General features: G+C 40.5%; 1 protein-coding gene across 1 annotated transcript in view; it reads left to right on the top strand.

Annotated features, from left to right (window-relative positions):
- LOC124545023 (general transcription factor IIE subunit 1) overlaps positions 1-20,654 on the top strand; it is an 81,262-nt gene that overhangs the window by 43,259 nt on the left and 17,349 nt on the right. Inside the window, exons 4-5 of the mRNA XM_047123805.1 lie at positions 9,663-9,889; positions 16,273-16,498. Of these exons, the coding sequence (XP_046979761.1) occupies positions 9,663-9,889; positions 16,273-16,498 (453 nt within the window). The remainder of the gene's footprint in view (positions 1-9,662; positions 9,890-16,272; positions 16,499-20,654) is intronic.

The raw sequence follows: 20,654 nt of genomic DNA, 5'->3' as shown, positions 1-20,654 counted from the left end.
GAAACTCTGCGAGTGCCATTTTTCACCCTGTTACCAACAGGTGGAGAGCATGAGCATTTAGAATGCACAAATCCAGAATGTGAAAAAAATATTTCTTAGACCATCCCACAGTCTTATGCACTGATCCAACTGAGCTGAGTAACATGTCACAACGGTCAAATGCACCCATACTCAAATTGTAATCTACAATAAATTGTGGTTTCTTTATTTTTTCACCAGTATTTCTGTCAGTCTTCTCTGTTTCAACCATTTGTGTTGTGTGGCTGGGAGTCAACATGTACACCTCTCTCTTATTGCACCACTTGATGGCAAGGACTTTGTCAGTGGACCTAAACTCAGTTTCTCCATGTTTTAATTTCTTCTGCAGTTTTGGCATGTTGTGCCCGTTCTTACAAACAGTGCCACATGCGGCTGCTCCATGGTTGTGAAGCCAGAGGAACAGGTCCGGGCTGCAGTACCAGTTATCGACATATAGAATATGACCTTGTTCCAAATATGGTCCCATAAGAGTTGCCACTACGTCGCCACTTTTTTCCAAATTGTGGAACCCAGTTTCTGTTGTGCCTGTATATACAATAAAATCTAAAATATACCCACTCTGACAGTCACACAGTACCAATGTCTTTATTCCAAATGTACTTCGCATGGTTGGAATAAATTGCTTAAAAGATAATTGTTCTTTGAATAGCAAGAGACTTTCATCTATGCAAGGTTTGTGATGTGGGCAAATTGAAATATGAAACATGTTACGAACTTTGTCAACAGTCGTCTTAATTTTAAATAGACTGTCGCCTCCATTACTCGCAGAGTTATCACTGAAGTGCAACATTCTCAGAAGTAGACAAAAACAGCCTCGGGACATAATTTTCCTGAAAACTGGTGTGTTCAAATGTGTTTTTCTGGGCCAATAATCACTTAATTTTAACTTCTTAACTTGCTCCATTAGAAGGCAAACAGCAACAAAACAATACATTTCCTCAAATCCAGTGTATTTCCACTTTGACAGTAGAGAATTCACAGATTCTGTAGTATTTTCTCTGGTGTAAACGTAAAAATGATTTGTTTCGTCTGCAATAAATTGCAACAGTTCTTGAGACATAAATATCACAAAAAATGAAAGAATGCTTGGGTCAGTATCTAATTGACATTTGTGTCCTGAACTCGAGTTATCAAAGTAATGGTTTAACTGCTGGAAATTGGTTTCTTTCCAGTCAAAGTGTCACTTAAGTGCACTCTTTTCTGAACTGTTTCACTGTCACTTTCTGATTCCTCGGATTCAGAGGAACTGCTGACTGTAATTCTTGCTCTCCCCTCTGATGTAAAGGACTGAGGACTACAGCTTCGAGATTCTGTTGAAGACTCATCACCGTTAGTAACGTCAGATAATTCACACTCACTGTCGCTCTTAGAAAGCATATCCAGGATTTCTTTATCTGTGCAACCAAGCGACGTGACATTTCTCACGTAGAAAACAAGAAAACTGACAAAAATACAGGAATCTAAGACAAATTCTGCAAAGAGCGAACACAGCAAAAGAGATATATGCACTCTCGAACTAAAGTCAGACCACTGAATAGCTGCTAGAAGAGCAGAAAGACAGCTCTGCATGTATACACATCTGTAGCGCTCAGGTAGCTGTGACTCAGCGCGCCTAAACTCATCCATAGCAGTGGGAAGGCTGGTGGTGCGTAACGCGTAAACATGTCCTTAGTGCTGTAGGGAAGGCCCAAGGCCGCATGTATACACATCAGGCATGCCAGGGAAATGGCGAGGCATGACGTGTTAACATGTCCGCAGCAGTCAAAGGGTTAATGTAATTTAAGGACAGCTGGGTGGCGAGAACCAAGGACATGTTGCAGTGCAAGTTCATATCTCTGGAGTTTTGAAAAACTGGTGTCTGGGGTAAGAATCTAGATGGCATTTGTGGTGAAACAGGCACCAAGCTCATGACTGTTATGTTACAGAGCATGCTCTGCAACAGGATATTGTGCTGCCAGTATACACCCTCTGCCCATGCCCATTCATCCGAACTGATAACTTCGTGGTAGTCATGTCAGTGTAAAAGGCCAAGAAGTGTTTACATAACAGCATGCGTATGACATGTATCATTTCAAAAGTGGAACTCCCTTTAATAATATATATCTTGCCAGTTTCAGAACTGGTATAGGTGGTGATAGGAGGGTGCATAGGGCAAGTCTTGCAGCGGGGATATTCACAAGGGTTGGAGTGACAGGATAGGGAGATGGTTGCAGAAGGAGTATAGAGTCTGACAAAAAGCTGTCCTAGGAGTGGTGGGAAAAATATCGGACAGAATGGACCTCAGATCAGGGCATGATTTTAGGAAGTCATAGCCTCATCGAAGTAGTTGATAAATACATTCGAGACCAGGGTAATACTGACTGACAAATGGTGTACTCCTAAGTTGTTTTTTGGAGGGATCAGCGGCACCAGGATTGGAAGCCATGGCCTGGGAAATCTGCTTCTGAACTAGCTGAGTGGGAAATTACACCCTGTAAAGGCTGAGGTGTGAATGGTGGTGTACTGCTGTAAAGAGTCTGCATGTGAACAAATATGTTTGCCTCAAATGCCTAGGCTGTATGGGAATGAGTGTTTGACATGGAAATGATGGCAACTGTCAAAAATTAAATATTGCTGTTTGTTACTAGGTTTAACATGAACGTAAGTGCGTAGCTGACCTTCGTTGAGAATGAGATCAATAACAAAGAAAGTGGCTTGAGACTTGGAATAGGACCATGTGAAATTTAATTGGGAGAATGTTTTTAGAGATTCCAGGAATTTTAACAGTTGAGCCTCACCATGACATACCATCTTATAATATGGACTCAAGATGATTCATGTGAGGCTGACCTGTTAAAATTCCTGGAATATATAAATACATTCTCCCAGTTAAATATCACATGGTCCTATTCCAAATCCCACTTTTCTTTATGTTGCTCTCATCCTCACTGAAGGTCAGGTACGCACTTCTGTTCACATTAAACCTACTAACAAACAACAGTATTTACATGTTAGCAGTTGCCATCTTTCCATATCAAACATTCCTTCCCATACATCCTTGGCATTCAAAGCAAACATATTTGTTCAGGTGCAGACTGTTTACAGTAATATACCACCATTCTCACCTCAGCCTTCACTGGCTGTAGTTACCCCTCCAGCCTAGTTCAAAAGCACATTTTCCGGGCCATCACATCCAATCCTGGTACTGCTGATTCCTCCAAAAAACAACCTGTGAGTACACTACTTGTCGCTCAGTATTATCCTGGTCTCAAATGTATTAATCAGCTCCTTAACAAGGCTATAACTTCTTAAAACCATTCTGTCTGAGATTTTGCCTATACTATGCTCCTTCTGCAACCATCTCCCTACCATGTGACTCCTATTCAGGTGAACGTCCCCACTGCAAGACTTGCCCTCTGCACCTTCCTACCACCACCTATACCATACCTAAACTGGCAAGATATATACTATTAAAGGGAGAACCACTTGTGAAATGACATGTCATACACCCACTGTTAAATAAACACTTTTGGGATTTTTACATTGCAATGACCAAATCAAAGTTATCAGTTAGGATGAATGGGCATAGGCAGAGGTTATATACTGGCAACACACAATATTCTGTTGCTGAGGATGCTCTTACAACATGACAGTCATGACCTCAGTGGCTGTTTCACCACATGTGCCATATGGATTCTTCCTCTAGACACCAGTTTCTCAAAACTCCACAGATGGGAACTGGCACTACAACTTGTCCTGGGTTCTCACCACCCACCTGGCTGTAATTTACATTAATTTCTTTGGTCTCAGCATTTCTTGACAGTAATTGTTCCTTTCTTCACTCCCTTTTAGTTTTCTTCATCTTACATTTTCTGACATGTCTATTTTTCACTGGCCACCTCCCACTTCTAACACAAACAGTGCACTTGGCTTTTCACTCTCATTAACTCATGCACTATATTTTAACAGTTATCTCTGTCTTGCTTGTTACCATATCTTCTACCTTTATGCTCTCAGGTTTTCAAATCTCATCCAATGCAGCACCCAACAATTAGTCTTTCCTTCTCATTCCCAGTAATTCTCCCCTGACATGGGGTTCTGGGTGACTTTTCCAAACTCTGCCCCTTTTCCTAAGCCTCACCAGTTCTTTTCCTCCACCCCTCTTATTGATATATCTATAGCATGCATGCATTGTTTGACACTTTCAAGCTCAAAAGTATGATGGAAGGATTGGTGGAAGGTTGATAAATTTCTGTTGTCTAACTGAACTCTCAGATTTTGCATCTGGAAGAATGTGGATATGCTTCAGAAAACAAATGAAAGATGTACATAATGAAGTTTGAAAAGTAGGAGTTGCTAAGAAATTAACAAGATAGTATAAGGAAGAGGTGTGAGAAAGAGTATGTAGAGAAATACGGCATTCAGTTGGATACATGAGATCGGCAGTGGTGTAGAGGATGATGAGGAAGATACCAGAATTGAAGGTATGAGCGCAGACTGTATAATGCCTCGGTAATCTGTCAGTAAGGGCACTGCCTTTCAAAGACAAGGTTTGGGGCTTTAGTCCCAGTCCAGGATACAGCTTTAATCTGTTAGGAAGTTTTAAAAAAGTACAAAAAGAGGAAAATAAAAAAAATGTTGTACATTTGGCTTGAACAGACTGGTGTAGCCCATTTAGTGGTGCAGTTATAACAACGCAGAAACATCAGGTAGTAAATTATGTGATGTGTCCCTGATAAACTAAATATTATTGCGTGATAATTTGAGTAGCTTTGTTTTTTATTTTATTTATTTATACCTTTTTTGTGTGGGATGTATTTCTTCTAGTGTATTCTGGTATTTGAGTTATTTATTTTGTGCTACTCATTAGTGTTTTGGATTAATTTCTTTAATTATGACTAAAGAATCTGCCATAAGCGTCACCAAAAAAAATCATAGATAAATTCTCTTGGAACAGTGTATAGTCAATGTACTACAAGAATAATTTAAGCAAAGTTTGATAACATCCACAACCATGAAGACAGCTCCATCAATGACATCACACTGACCTAGGGCACTGTCTGTAGCGACAGCAGCTGGTCAGCAGTGGAGGTGGCACCATCAGCGGGGAGGTGACATCCAGACTGGAGTCCTGTCTTGGATTGAACTGTTTATGGACAGTCATACACCAGCCCAAATACCACCAAGCTTAGCATATCATAGGATATATTTTTGGTCATGTGGATTGCAGAAGCAAGTAGGTTCTTACACAACCTCTGGTAGCACTGCTAGGGCCGCCCAGTGGAACACCAGGAAATGTACTTTTCAGTGAGAAGTGGTTGCCTGGCAAGCGGTATTCATGATGTGTTGTCAGCCTTGCAGAGTTAATGTTGAGACATGTCATCCCGTCTCCTGTGAAAGGGGCAGAAAGGGTGAATGTAGCTCATCTCGACATCACAGTGCTGAGTGGGTAGGGGCCCAGAATTACATCCACTTGCATTGGCATCAGTTCTGTGTGTGCAGGCTGGCCCACAGAACTGATTGATGGATTTGGTTGTGATGCCCTTGTGGTCATTCTTTATGGCATCTCCTGGGTCTCCCTCTTTGGAAAAAGAGCAAGTGGTACTCATTCTGCATTTGGACTTTTGTCTTTGTAGGGCCGATTTGGTTTATATGTTTCTGGCAGACCATGCCGTTTGTCAGGGTGACTTCAGCCATGGGCCTGCCAAGGAGTTTTGTTAATTTTACTGGAAGCCACTGTTGGCATCCCCTAGAAAAAAAAAAAAAAAAAAAAAAGAGGCCCGAAACAGGATCTTGGAAGTCATAACAGTGGTGATTGACTGGCGGATGTATGATTGAATGCTGTGACTTATTTAAGCAACCATGTAATTTTTCTGATGGCGTGGCTCCATCTTGTGGTGTGGCATGTTATGAAACTAGGAACAAGTCAAGGATTCATCCAGAGAGTGCTAAGCCATTGGAGGCCATATGGAAATGTGCATATCTATTAACTGTATGCCATTATTTTCACAAGTGGAAGTAAATTCATCTGAAATGAATTGTGGCACATTATCAGTTGCAAAGGTTTCTGAGAAACTCTCTATTGACATAAACTTTGGCAGGGTCTGGATGGTTTGACTGGATGAGGTATTCAATATTTGGGACACATGGAAAATTTGTACCTGCAGCAATGGCTATGAACCAGGTGTGGCTCAGAAATGTTCCAGCAAAATACAGGTGTAGAAGTGTCTGGCCATTGGAAGGATCGGCAAGGTGGTGTGGTTGGCTTGCTCTGGCATATAGTGCAAGCCACAACCATGTGTGTGATGGTGGCATCAAGATGCCATCAGTATACCTGCAGAGGAGCCAACCTTTTCGCAAGGAACTTTCCTCACTCCCTCCCTCCCAGTGTCTCTCGTGGAGTAAGATCAGCACCCATTGCTGCAGTCAGTGGTGTCGGAATAACCACACTGGCATGGTGGTTCCTACCCTGTAGGAGTAGTATGCTGTGGTAGATTGGAAGTCCATGTGCCCATATGCCTGGACGTCCGGGTTTGTGATGTGTCTTTGAATGGAAGGCTACCCTGTTGGGCCAAACAAAAGAGTTCCTTGACGACTGGGTCATCTGCAGAGTGTCTGCTGACCATTGTTGCATCTAGTGGGAGGCTAGCTACTGCTTCTTTTGCCTTGTCTGCGTGGAAACATGCTCTTGGACTCTCAAAAAATTCTAGGTACTGTCCTACTGATAAACAGGACAGAATATTGGCACTAGCTTGTTGCCTTGTGAAACAGAATTGGATGTCATCATTATATGTATACAAAAATAGTGCCAGATGCTCTAGGCAGCGAACTGCCTTAGTGGGGATGGATACTGAAGCCTTGAAAAGGGCTAACCATGGCTTACAATCTGTCAGCAATGTGAATTTTCTATCACATGTGTAATAATGAAATTTTTTTAAGGCTGAAGATGATGGCCAGTGCTCCTTTTTCAGTTTGGCTATTGTTTCATTGAGCTGTTGACAGAGCTTTGGAGATGAAAGCAAGGGCCATTCCACCCTGTTGATGATGTGGGATAAGACTGCTCCACTCCATAGTTGCAAGCATCTGCTACTAAAACAAACAGTTGTGAAGGGTCATAGGTGGTGAGACACATGGGGCGGAGGGAGGCCTACTGAAGTTCTCCAAAAGGCCTGTCACATTCTGGTGTTAAGTTCCAGTTTATGTTTTTTTTCTGAGGAGGTTATATGAAGAGGTTCTGTGATTGCTGGTGTCTGTAGTATGAATTTCCAGTAATAGTTCTATTGTTCTAGTACTGATTTGACTTGACCAATATCTTTTGGCAAGGGCAATTTTTGGAATACCTCCTCATATTGAGGGGTGAGGTGAATGCCTGTAGCACTGTGGATGTGCCCCAAGTATTCGACCTGTTCTACAAAGAAGCTACACTTTTCCTTATTGCACTTAAGATTTGCTTTCAGGAGTACTGAAAACAATGTTTCTAAATTGTTTGCTAGATCCTCAGCAGTTTTGCCTGTGGTGATAATGTTTTTTTGGTAGTTTGCTGTATTTGGCACTTCCAAGTAAGTTTTTGAGATATCTTTGAAAGATGGTTGGGGTACTAGGCACTCCAAATGGTAGGTGGTTGTACTGAGAAACTCCTAATGAAGTATTGATTACTAGTTTCTCCCAAGATTCAGCATCCAAGGGGAGCTGGAGATATGCATGTTTGAGGTCAGTTCTTCCACCCACTAAGTGGGTCAAGATTACCTCCACATAGGGAATTGGGTATGAGTCCACAACTGACTGGGAGCCTATTGTGTTTTTGAAATCACCTCATATGCATAGAGTGCTGTTCAGTTTTTCTTCTGTAACTGTAGATGTGACCCACTGACCATTTGAGATAGAGGTAATGATTGTCTCATCCTGTAGTTGTTGTAATTCAAGTTGCAGCTTGTCTTGTAAGGCAAAAGACATATTACCTGCTTTACAGAATTTTGGCATGGCAGATGGGAATAGAGCTTCAAACTCTGTAATGCCTGATCCTGGTTGAGAAAAAACTAAATTGCATTTTGCAAACAATTCATAAAGGAAATTGGAAATGCTGAGGGAATGGACAATGGATGTAGAGTCATGTGTCTCTAGACCCAGTGTGTTGAAGAGATCCATTCCCAGTAAGCTTACCACTCCCGAAGTGTTCACAGCAAGGATCAGGCTCCAATAATGTGGGTGCCATACTGTGCCTTTGCGGTAAATTGCTGCAAAAACCACATGATGCCATTGCTATAAGTCCTTGTCTGGAAGTCCATGGATTGGAGGGTTGGGGTGCCTACCTGCTGGTAGGTCTGCCAGTTAATGATGGTGGCAGAGGAAACTGCACCTATTTGCAAATTGAGTGGCACATCCTTGCTGTAGATCATCAGGGAGATACTGTTGATGGTTGCATGGAACACTGATTTGACATATGCCGTGTGCGGATAAGGTTCATCTGGTCACTGTTTCTCCTTCCAGTGGATTGTCCCTGTTGTGGTCAACTGACTGGTCACATGATGGCAGTTGTTGGAGTTGGCTCTTTGGTGCCAGGTCTCTCTTCCTCCCCCCCCCCCCCCCCCCCCCCCTTCCCCCAGTCTGACAGTCTGTTCTGACTGGTGGTGAGGGTCTGTTCTGTAATTTGTCCTGACTTCAAAAACTTAGGAAAATCTTGCAGAGCTGCTGCTGAACCCAGTGATGATCAAAAGACTTGATTATGGGTAAGCTTGTTTCTAACAGAGGGCCTTTCAATATCAACAAATCTAGCAGACTGCCTCTGAATTGCTTCGATGTCTTCCTTCAATCTGACGTGCTACATATCCCACACTCGAGCAGTACTCAAGAATAGGTCACACCAGCATCCTATAGGCAGTCTACACACCAGGTAAACTACTCTTTGCTAAAATTCCCCAATAAACTGAAGTTGACTATTCACCTTCCCTACGACAGTTCTTGAATGCTCGTTCCATTTCATATTGCTTTTGCAATGTTATGCTCACATATTTAAATGACTTGGCTGTGCCAAGCAGGACACTAGTGATACTGTAACTGAACATTAGAGGTTTGTTCTTTCTATTCCTCTGCATTAGCTTACATTTTTCCACATTTAGAGCTAGCTGCCATTCGTCACACCAACTAGAAATTTTGTGTAAGTCATCTTGTATCTTTCTACCATCACTCAACATTGACACCTTATTGTACACCACATTATCCTCAGGACCACCTCATGGAACACCAGGAAATCTGCTTTTTGGTAAGAGGTGGTTGCCTGGCAAGTGGTCATCCCTCAAGGACACTGGGATTTATGATGTGTCGTTGATCTTGCAGGCATATAAAGATAGTAAGACATTGTTCTTGATTAATATCACATAAGACAGTTATTATTAATACTAGGTAAACATTACTGTAATGTACAAAACAGTACCTACTAATTATTACCTGACTCTTTTCATATTGCTGAAGATTCTCCTTCTTGGAGGAGCAAGCAGACTGTAATGTATGAATGGTTAGGTGAGAAGAGGTAAATCTCAAAGTAATTTACATCACCAAAAATAAGTTACTGTAATAGCAGTGTATTTGTTGGTTTTCATTGAGCAAAAGTTCTTTAGATATGAAATGCACATTTTCTGTTGTTGCAGGCAGACCAACTGTTTGATCCCATGACATTAGAGTTCAGATGCACTTTTTGCCGTGAGGTTGTGGAGGAAGACCAGTCAGCTCTTCCAAAGAAGGACTCGCGTCTCATGCTGGCACGTTTTAATGAACAGCTTGAACCACTCTATGTCTTACTCCGAGAAGTAGAGGGCATAAAACTTGCTCCTGAAATACTTGAACCAGAACCTGTTGATATTGGCACCATTCGAGGGTTAGTAACTTCTGCATTATTTTTTAACTTTTTGAGATGCTTCTGTATAAAATTTACTTACATACTGTTGCTACGGTGGTCTCTTCTTTGGAGAGAGGCATTTATTATGATATGATGAAGACTAATGACTTTGGAAACCACAATACTTTTGCTACCTTGTATTACAAAATTATCTTCAGGGACAGTGAATGTAAAGTAAATAAAGTAAAGCAATTAAAGTATTTATTCAGAAGAAGTAAGCAATAAGAGGCTGTGTGACAAATAGTTGTAGACTATTATAGAGGTAGGGAACTATTTTCTTTGAAAAGTACTAGTGTAATAAAGTAAATAATCAGTTACCAGCAGGAGATAAAACAGCAGCTATTTAGTATAATTGAGAAGGCAACAGCTATTTTCAAAATAAGAACTCTCTCTCTGATTTAGATGGTTTAATTTAGCTAGGATAAGTGTGAATAGCACTAACGAGTGTAGTGGTAGTTACTTGCTAATACTGTATACATATTGAGTATCTATGATTTGCTTTTCTTTTATTAATTTGTCCCTCGACTCATTCCACATTCTGATTGTTCTCCTACAGAACATGGTTACTGAATGAATAAATGCTTACCTACTCTGTCAATAAGGATATATTAACTGTTTGACTGAATCTCTCACAGTAAACACAAAGAAAGGGCCTGTCATATAGGGCATAGTTGCAAGTGATATGGTAATTATGAAAGAGGAAAGACAGAACAAATTTCAGAAGCAAAGGCTGAAGAGGAATGCAGAGGAATTTATAAGACATATTGTAACATTACCAAAGGGCTGGCAGCAAAGGTTTTCGGGGACAAGCTTGGAGGGGGGTGAGACAAGTGCAGTCTTCTATATATATATAATGTATGACATATTTATTACATAGTGGACTTGAAAATGACTCTCCGTAAATTAAAATGCAATAGAATAGTAGAACCATAATCCAAAAGATATTAATTACTCATGCCACATTTACTCCAAATTTAAACAACACAAGGTGCTGTAACAGCTACATTAGACTATAAACAAATATGGTCTTTGTGCATCACCTTCATTTTCAGTCAACTGCAGAGTGAGTCTCTGCCTGCTGTTTTCGTTGCTCAGCACAAATGAGTAACTTCAGCTGACTGAAGTGTTTAAACAATAATAATGATTCAAATATATTTAATACAGAAAATACTTAAACGTGGTGAAGTTGAGCCTGTGCTGTGTGAAATCTACTGATGTTTCAAAGCGTGTCTTTGTGTATCACCTTCATTTTCAGTCAACTGCAGAGTGAGTCTCTGCCTGCTGTTTTCGTTGCTCAACACAAATGAGTAACTTCAGCTGACTGAAGTGTTTAAACAATAATAATGATTCAAATATATTTAATACAGAAAATACTTAAACGTGGTGAAGTTGAGCCTGTGCTGTGTGAAATCTACTGATGTTTCAAAGCGTGTGACAGTTGTGATAAATGCATAAGCAAACAATTCAATGCTTATTGTGCAGAGGTTAAGTCTGTAGACTTGGATTTAGAATGAGTGGATATTAAATCCTTACCAGGTCATACAATATTAGGTTTTTTGTGGCTTTCATAAATCACTTAAGTCAAATGGCTGGATGATTCATGTGGATATGATACAACCAACTTTATTCCTCATCATTGTTCTATATGAGCTCATGCTGCGTAATTGATGATCCCATGATTGACATCGTATTCTACATTCCTTTATCCTCTGTTGGTGAATTGTGGTCAAGACATTAGATTCTGGTACACAAGACACCATTGTAATGCTAAAACTTATCAACAGCTATGTGAAAAATATGAATCTTAATTAATAAAGTATCCTGGGCTATTATGCCGTGATCGGAAGACTTTCACAGTAAAACCCAACATTTTGTCCCCATCTGCGGAAAAAATTTTCAGGTGTGATTGTAACTTCTTTCAGTGTCCAACTCACACCCTGGCTCACTACTAATTTGCAGCAAAGTTCTGTTTATATGTGCTCCCATGCAGTGGCGTGAAGCAGTGATGGGTAACATCCTTTGAATACCTGGGCACAATTGATCACTGTCAGTTGCCGTCGACCTATGTTGCTTTCATCCCATGGTGGAAAACTCATACACATCTTCTTCAGCACTGGGATCCGGATGTCATTCAGTTTCATGCCCTCTTCCTTCCTGCTGAAATTTCTGGGTTGTTTAAAAATCTCTATGACCTTCCCATACAGCCTTTTATGGTATCCACTTGTGGCTGCCAATATTTGAGTCCTGTTAAAAGTGAGTTTGGTGGTCTCTTCGCTGCAAAGAAAAAATCTTAACAAAATGGAACATCACAGTAAACTACAAACTCACTCAGTAGACACAGGATCACCTAATATTGACCAAGGATGCCGGCAAACCACTGGAAAAAGCAGGAATTTGTAGGGTTCCATGTAGCTGTGGGGAAGTACACATGGATGCTACAAAAATAATGGTCAAAAAACAACTAGAAGAGCACAAGGGCAACTGTAGAAGGGGAGAGACTGACATATCAGCTGTTGCAGAACATCCCATAGAGATTATTAAACACCTCATGAATGTCAATAGGAAGGAGGAGGGCTTGAAATTGAATGACATCTGGGTCTTGGTGCTGAGGAAGATGTGTATGAGTCTCCCACCATGGAGTGATAGCAACAGCAGAGGACAGTAACCAACAATGGCCAATTGCGCCTGGGTATTCAAATCATGTGATGTAACGCCACTGTGTGGGAACATGCATAAATGGTATTTTGCTTCAGTTGATAGTGAGCCATGGTATGAATTGGACACTCAAAGATGCTATGATCCCCCTTGTAAATCTCCTCTGCATATGGGGATGAAATGATGGGCTGTAAAGTGAAATCCATCGGACCATGGTGTAATAATCCAAAATATTTTATTAATTGTGACATTTCTGGCCATTATAGTGTACATCTTACAGAATATGAGCCTATTGCAAAATGAGTGAAGGTATTAAAGTTCTGAATTTATGGAAGGATATTCAAATTTTGTCAGTAAAAGAAGGAATTTTAAGCATAGTGCACAGATTATATCATGGGATGTGTTACTCTTGCAGAAAAGTTTATTTCATGACAAATGCATTTTCTGCACTCATGTATAGAAAAAACAGAACACTTTGAATGACTGGAGATAGGACATTCACATTCACAGGACATGTATGTTAGTATGTTCTGCAGAAATGATTAGCATTTATGTAACTTTGGTTCAGCATGTGTCCTGTTATCTACTAAACATGGGGTCTGCCATGGGCCCTGATAACTTCTTCAGTGCATGATGACATCAACATGTATAAGTCACAAATGACATCCTATGGTACAGCCAACCATGCTGCATTCACCTGGTTCCAAAGTTCATCTGTGGTACTTGGCATTAGATCACAGCACTACACCCATCGTTTCACCATATCCCACACATTTTTGATTGGTGCCAAGTCTGATGATGTGATAGTCCAGAACTAAAGGCAACAAGTGGTCATGCATTGCCTTGCTGAAAAATGGTGTCAGGGATGTTGTGCAGAAAGGGTACAGCTGCGGGTTGCAGGATGTCATTCACATAGGTCATACTGGTTACAGTGCCCTGGACGCACACCAACTGCAATTTGAGGCTGTTTCCAATAGGAACTCACACCACGAGGCCTTGATTTGGCACTGCATGTCTTGTGCGAATGCAGTCGCTGTGATACTGTTCCCCCTGTCTGTAACGAACCAAAATGGGATCATCATTTTGAAACAGACAGAACCTGGATTTGGCCATCAACGCTATCTGATGCCATTCCTGTCCCCATTCCATACACCATTACCGTCTTGCATATTTTTGCACATTTATCAAAGGTAGGCAGAAAAGTGGATGATAAACACATAATGCATGCCATAATAAATGGTGACGGACTGTCAACCCTGATAGTGTATGATGTGTTACACTGTCCCACTGTTGTGCTAGAGTCAATAAGGATGCAGATCTGTTGTGCAATGCTATTTGGATGAGGTGTCACTCTTCTCATGGGGTGGTCTGTATGGTGTGACCTGACTCATCTCATTGTGTTCTGTGATCTTCCGTGAAAGTTTCTGTACACATCCGTTGCACTGCTGAAACACTTCGTCCCACATGAGCAGCAATTTCCCAGATGGATGCATCACATTCTCTCATGACAATAATGCACCCAGCTTTCAAACTCACTGATTTGACAGTATGGTTCACGGATATGCTTTTGAGGCATCCTGCATGTTTGCTCAAGTCACAGTGATCCATTGCTTTCAGGTTATAGCGACAATGGACGCCTCAGGCATATTTTACCGGTAGGTGGTGTTGCACTGGGGTATTGATGTTGTGGTTCATTGAACCCTCTGCCAGGCACTTTATTGTGAATACCAGAGTAAGCCTGTAGATCTAGATGTAGATGTCCTTGAATCTGCAGATTGACATGGTTCAAATGCTAATCATTTCTGCAGAACATACTAATGAACATGTCCTGTGAATACAAATGTCCTATCTCCAGTCATTCAAGGTATCCTGTTTTTTTTCTTTCTTTTTTTCTGAACATGAGTGTGTGTAAAAAAATTAAAAAGCTGAACCTACAGTTTAACATGAACTCTGAACAAAGTTGCAGCTTGTCATTTTTTACATTAATAAACCATTGCCAATGGCGAAAGAGGTGATCAATGCAGGAAAAAGTGTGTGGACCAACTGGATATTTATAGTCTGGCACTTACACACTGGGCCACTAGATCACAAATCTTTTTTATAGGATTTACAAAAATTTCAGGGGCAATAGTCCTCAAAATTCTCACTACTGCCTTAAGTCATTGTAGACAATTCATAAATTAAAATGGAATTTTTTGATAATTAGTTTATATTCTTTATCTCATAACATGATTATCAAAAACTTTAGTGCCAAACTTGCTGAACTCTGATGGGGGAGAAAGTTATTTGGATGGATGTGAAAGCATTTTCCATGATACTAAATGAGCATTTTTGCATTGTCATTGCATTCTTTTTTTTTTTTTTAACTTCAGATAGTTGCAGAAACACACTAAATGTAGAAGTAAGCTTTTGAAAAAAATTGCCTTAGATCAAATACAGAATTATAATTGGTGTACACATTACAGCTGTTCTAGTTGGTCATCTGCTGGAATCAGAATATGTTCAGGAAGTGAAAAATCTGATTCTGCAAGATTATAGACAGATCATCCAACATTCTTCACAACTTTGGGTATAGGTTATTGTACATGTGAGGGTATTTTGTCAGTGAACATGAGAAGGATTGTAGTGAATTTTGTGACACAGTTGCTTCACTATGACAAAAGCAACATTGCATGAAAGTGTGCAAGGAAATTAAACAACTACTGCAAAGTGTTTGAGTTTGGACAAGAGGAGAAAGCATCCACAAATGGGTATATGAACCGCTGGGTACTATACCACTACAGTGTGCAAACTCATGCAGCCTACATTTTTCAGGTTTTTTTTTTTTTTTTTTTTGAGAAAAAACAAGCTAACATTTCGTTCTCACTCACTGTACTCTCCAGCACTTTTGTGTGACTTCTTCCTCCTCCCTTAGATGAAAATCAAGTGAAGGGTTGGACATTTGATTCAATGGAGGAAAGTCTAATAAAATTGCAGAGAGTACTAAATATCCTAACAAAGAAACACTTCCAAAGTGCACTTAAAAAGGGTAGAGAAACATTGGTATTGGTGTTTCTCTCATACGGAGGCTACTTTGAAGGTAATGGTGCGTTATAAGATCTAGATAAGACATAATAATTTTGTAATTTATTTCATGAACTTTTGGATACCACCTTATAGTTAGCAATTCATTTTTAAAGGCATTTGCATTTGAGATGTGGCATTTGATGCTTGGGTCCCACATTTGTCAGTTTGCTTTAGTGATCTTTCAAATCATTAAATAATCAGGTACCAAAATTAATTCCTCCTGTTGATGTGAACATGAACTCTATGTCGAGTTGCATTAGAACCTTCACATCTTTCATTCTTTGGTATTTTTCCAAGTGAGCTCTGATCACCATCCGGCCACTGTCGCCAAGCGGTTCTAGGTGCTTCAGTCCGAACCGCACTGCTGCTATAGACGCAGGTTCGAATCCTGCCTCGGGCATGGATGTGTGTGATGTCCTTAATTTAGTTAGGTTTAAGTAGTTCTAAGTCTAGGGGACTGATGACCTCAGATGTTAAGTCCCATAGTGCTTAGAGCCATTTGAACCATTTTATATGAACACCAGGTTGTCACAGTTAAGGCTGCAGTACAGCTGGTATTCTAAACAGAATTATATATATGTATTTCATTACTGACTAATTTCTTAATATGTAAATTATTGTGAACTCTGGTTGGGTTACAGATTGGATGGTAAGAAGCCTAGTGCACCATTACGGCCACCTGGTGAAAACTGGTCTGGTGAGGCAACAAGAACACAAGGCTTTGCTGTTGAAGAAGCCCGTGTGGATATCAGCATAGGAGAAGCTGGTGCTGACCAGCGACAGGCCGCAGCAGCTCAGCGCAAAGAGCGCCCAGTCTGGATGACAGAGTCCACTGTCATTGGAGCTGGTGACGCAGCAATTGGTGCTGTAAGTATTGGTTGTATAAGTGATATGAAATATTTTAGGCTATTTACGTTTCTTGTCACTTTAAGGAACGTGTTTTCTTTCATGGTTAAAATAACAAGTCAGTGTTATTTGAAACTTCATATAGTGAAAGACCCCCCCCCCCCCCCCCCCCCCCCCCATGAACCATGGACCTTGCTGTTGGTAGGGAGGCTTACGTGCCTCAGCGATACAGATAGCCGTACCGTAGGTACAACCACAACGGAAGGGTATCTGTTGAGAGGCCAGACAATCGTGTGGTTCCTGAAGAGGGGCAACAGCCTTTTCAGTAGTTGCAAGGGCAACAGTCTGGATGATTGACTGATCTGGCCCTGTAACAATAACCAAAACGGCCTTGCTGTGCTGGTACTGCGAACGGCTGAAAGCAAGGGGAAACTACGGCCGTAATTTTTCCCGAGGGCATGCAGCTTTACTGTATGATTAAATGATGATGGCGTCCTCTTGGGTAAAATATTCCGGAGGTAAAATAGTCCCCCATTCGGATCTCCGGGCGGGGACTACTCAAGACGATGTCGTTATCAGGAGAAAGAAAACTGGCGTTTTAGGGATCGGAGCGTGGAATGTCAGATCTCTTAATCGGGCAGGTAGGTTCGAAAATTTAAAAAGGGAAATGGATAGGTTAAAGTTAGATACAGTGGGAATTAGTGAAGTTCGATGGCAGGAGGAACAAGACTTCTGGTCAGGTGACTACAGGGTTATAAACACAAAATCAAATAGGGGTAATGCAGGAGTAGGTTTAATAATGAATAGGAAAATAGGAATGCGGGTAAGCTACTACAAACAGCATAGTGATCGCATTATTGTGACCAAGATAGATACGAAGCCCACACCTACTACAGTAGTACAAGTTTATATGCCAACTAGCTCTGCAGATGACAAAGAAATTGAAGAAATGTATGATGAAATAAAAGAAATTATTCAGATAGTGAAGGGAGATGAAAATTTAATAGTCATGGGTGACTGGAATTCGAGTGTAGGAAAAGGGAGAGAAGGAAACGTAGTAGGTGGATATGGATTGGGGCTAAGAAATGAAAGAGGAAGCCGCCTGGTAGAATTTTGCACAGAGCACAACTTAATCATAGCTAACACTTGGTTTAAGAATCATGAAAGAAGGTTGTATACATGGAAGAACCCTGGCGATACTAAAAGGTATCAGATAGATTATATAATTGTAAGACAGAGATTTAGGAACCAGGTTTTAAATTGTAAGACATTTCCAGGGGCAGATGTGGACTCTGACCACAATCTATTGGTTATGACCCGTAGATTAAAACTGAAGAAACTGCAAAGAGGTGGGAATTTAAGGAGATGGGACCTGGATAAACTGAAAGAACCAGAGGTTGTACAGAGTTTCAGGGAGAGCATAAGGGAACAATTGACAGGAATGGGGGAAAGAAATACAGTAGAAGAAGAATGGGTAGCTTTGAGGGATGAAGTAGTGAAGGCAGCAAAGGATCAAGTAGGTAAAAAGACGAGGGCTAGTAGAAATCCTTGGGTAACAGAAGAAATATTGAATTTAATTGATGAAAGGAGAAAATATAAAAATGCAATAAATGAAGCAGGCAAAAAGGAATACAAACGTCTCAAAAATGAGATCGACAGGAAGTGCAAAATGGCTAAGCAAGGATGGCTAGAGGACAAATGTAAGGATGTAGAGGCTTATCTCACTAGGGGTCAGATAGATACTGCCTACAGGAAAATTAAAGAGACCTTTGGAGAAAGGAGAACCACTTGTATGAACATCAAGAGCTCAGATGGAAACCCAGTTCTAAGCAAAGAAGGGAAAGCAGAAAGATGGAAGGAGTATATAGAGGGTCTATACAAGGGCGATGTACTTGAGGACAATATTATGGAAATGGAAGAGGATGTAGATGAAGATGAAATGGGAGATACGATACTGCGTGAAGAGTTTGACAGAGCACTGAAAGACCTGAGTCGAAACAAGGCCCCCGGAGTAGACAACATTCCATTGGAACTACTGACGGCCTTGGGAGAGCCAGTCCTGACAAAACTCTACCATCTGGTGGGCAAGATGTATGAAACAGGCGAAATACCCTCAGACTTCAAGAAGAATATAATAATTCCAATCCCAAAGAAAGAAGGTGTTGACAGATGTGAAAATTACCGAACAATCAGTTTAATAAGTCACAGCTGCAAAATACTAACACAAATTCTTTATAGACGAATGGAAAAACTAGTAGAAGCCGACCTCGGGGAAGATTAGTTTGGATTCCGTAGAAATGTTGGAACACGTGAGGCAATACTGACCGTACGACTTACCTTAGAAGAAAGATTAAGGAATGGCAAACCTACGTTTCTAGCATTTATAGACTTAGAGAAAGCTTTTGACAATGTTGACTGGAATACTCTCTTTCAAATTCTAAAGGTGGCAGGGGTAAAATACAGGGAGCGAAAGTCTATTTACAATTTGTACAGATACCAGATGGCAGTTATAAGAGTCGAGGGACATGAAAGGGAAGCAGTGGTTGGGAACGGAGTAAGACAGGGTTGTAGCCTCTCCCCGATGTTATTCAATCTGTATATTGAGCAAGCAGTAAAGGAAACAAAAGAAAAATTCGGAGTAGGTATTAAAATCCGTGGAGAAGAAATAAAAACTTTTAGGTCCGCCGGTGACATTGTAATTCTGTCAGAGACAGCAAAGGACTTGGAAGAACTGTTGAATGGATGGACAGTGTCTTGAGAGGAGTATGTAAGATGAATATCTGCGAAGTAGAGAGGATATAAAATGTAGACCGGCAATGGCAAGGAAAGCGTTTCTGAAAAAGAGAAATTTGTTAACATCGAGTATAGATTTAAGTGTCAGGAAGTCGTTTCTGAAAGTATTTGTATGGAGTGTAGCTATGTATGGAAGTGAAACATGGACAATAAATAGTTTAGACAAGAAGAGAATAGAAGCTTTCGAAATGTGGTGCTACAGAAGAATGCTGAAGATTAGATGGGTAGATCACATAACTAATGAGGAAGTATTGAATAGGATTGGGGAGAAGAGAGGTTTGTGGCACAACTTGACCAGAAGAAGGGATCGGTTGGTAGGACATGTTCTGAGGCATCAAGGGATCACCAATTTAGTATTGGAGGGCAGCGTGGAGGGTAAAAATCGTAGAGGGAGACCAAGAGATGAATACACTAAGCAGATTCAGAAGGATGTAGGCTGCAGTAGGTACTGGGAGATGAAAAAGCTTGCACAGGATAGAGTAGCATGGAGAGCTGCATCAAACCAGTCTCAGGACTGAGGACCACAACAACAACACATAGTGAAAGACACTCAAAGTGATTGTAAGATCATCAATGAATGATAGTGGTTACCAGAAATGCTCTTACTTATGGGGCTGTTGCTGTGAAATATGGTTGTGCTCCCCTTTTACAGGAAAACAATATGTAATAAAACTGTATGTGGATGTTATCAATCATGAATATTGTCAGTAACACTGTTGAGCCTGCGGAGGGAGAGGGGATGGGGTGGGGGGTATTATTTTCTGTTTAATTTTTTACCAAATTTTAATTAATTATGAATGTTCACATTTTCATGAGATTAGTAATTAGAAATAAAAAGATATTATTTTTTAAAAAATGTGATTCAATATTTGTTAATTTTTATGTCCATTTGATAATAAATATGAAATTCAAATAACCATAAAGAAAGTTGCTATTAGTGCGAATTGTACCCATGACTTCATGATTGCTAGACTTTTAGGCTACCCACCCACATATTGGCCATTTCATTATAATGTTGGATGTGATTAGTACCCGCCTTCAGAGATGATTTTTTTTTCAAGAATTTTTGAGAGTAGGAAACTGAGACCCCTTTTCAGGTTTTTACTTTGTTAGTATTGGGGAAAAAGTTTTCAAATAACATGGAGTCTGCAGCAGCATGGATCCAGTGTCTCGACTATTTTCTTAGTGAGGGAATGGAAAAGGCACTTCTTCACAGAAGTGAATTGTTAACAGATCACAGTTTCACGTGATCAACCACATAAACAGATAAAATATGTGTGTTTGTATAACTGGCTTGTAAGTCCATTAAGAAGTTTCTAATTGGGAAGTACTGAAGAGAATAGAGGGGGGGAGGGAGAGGGAGTGCTTTCTCTGCTATAGATCT

This window comes from Schistocerca americana, chromosome 8 (genome assembly GCF_021461395.2).
Source record: "Schistocerca americana isolate TAMUIC-IGC-003095 chromosome 8, iqSchAmer2.1, whole genome shotgun sequence".
Classification (NCBI taxonomy): Eukaryota; Metazoa; Arthropoda; class Insecta; order Orthoptera; family Acrididae; genus Schistocerca; species Schistocerca americana.
The sequence above is the reverse complement of the archived record's forward strand: the minus strand, read 5'-3'. Positions and strand labels throughout refer to the sequence as shown.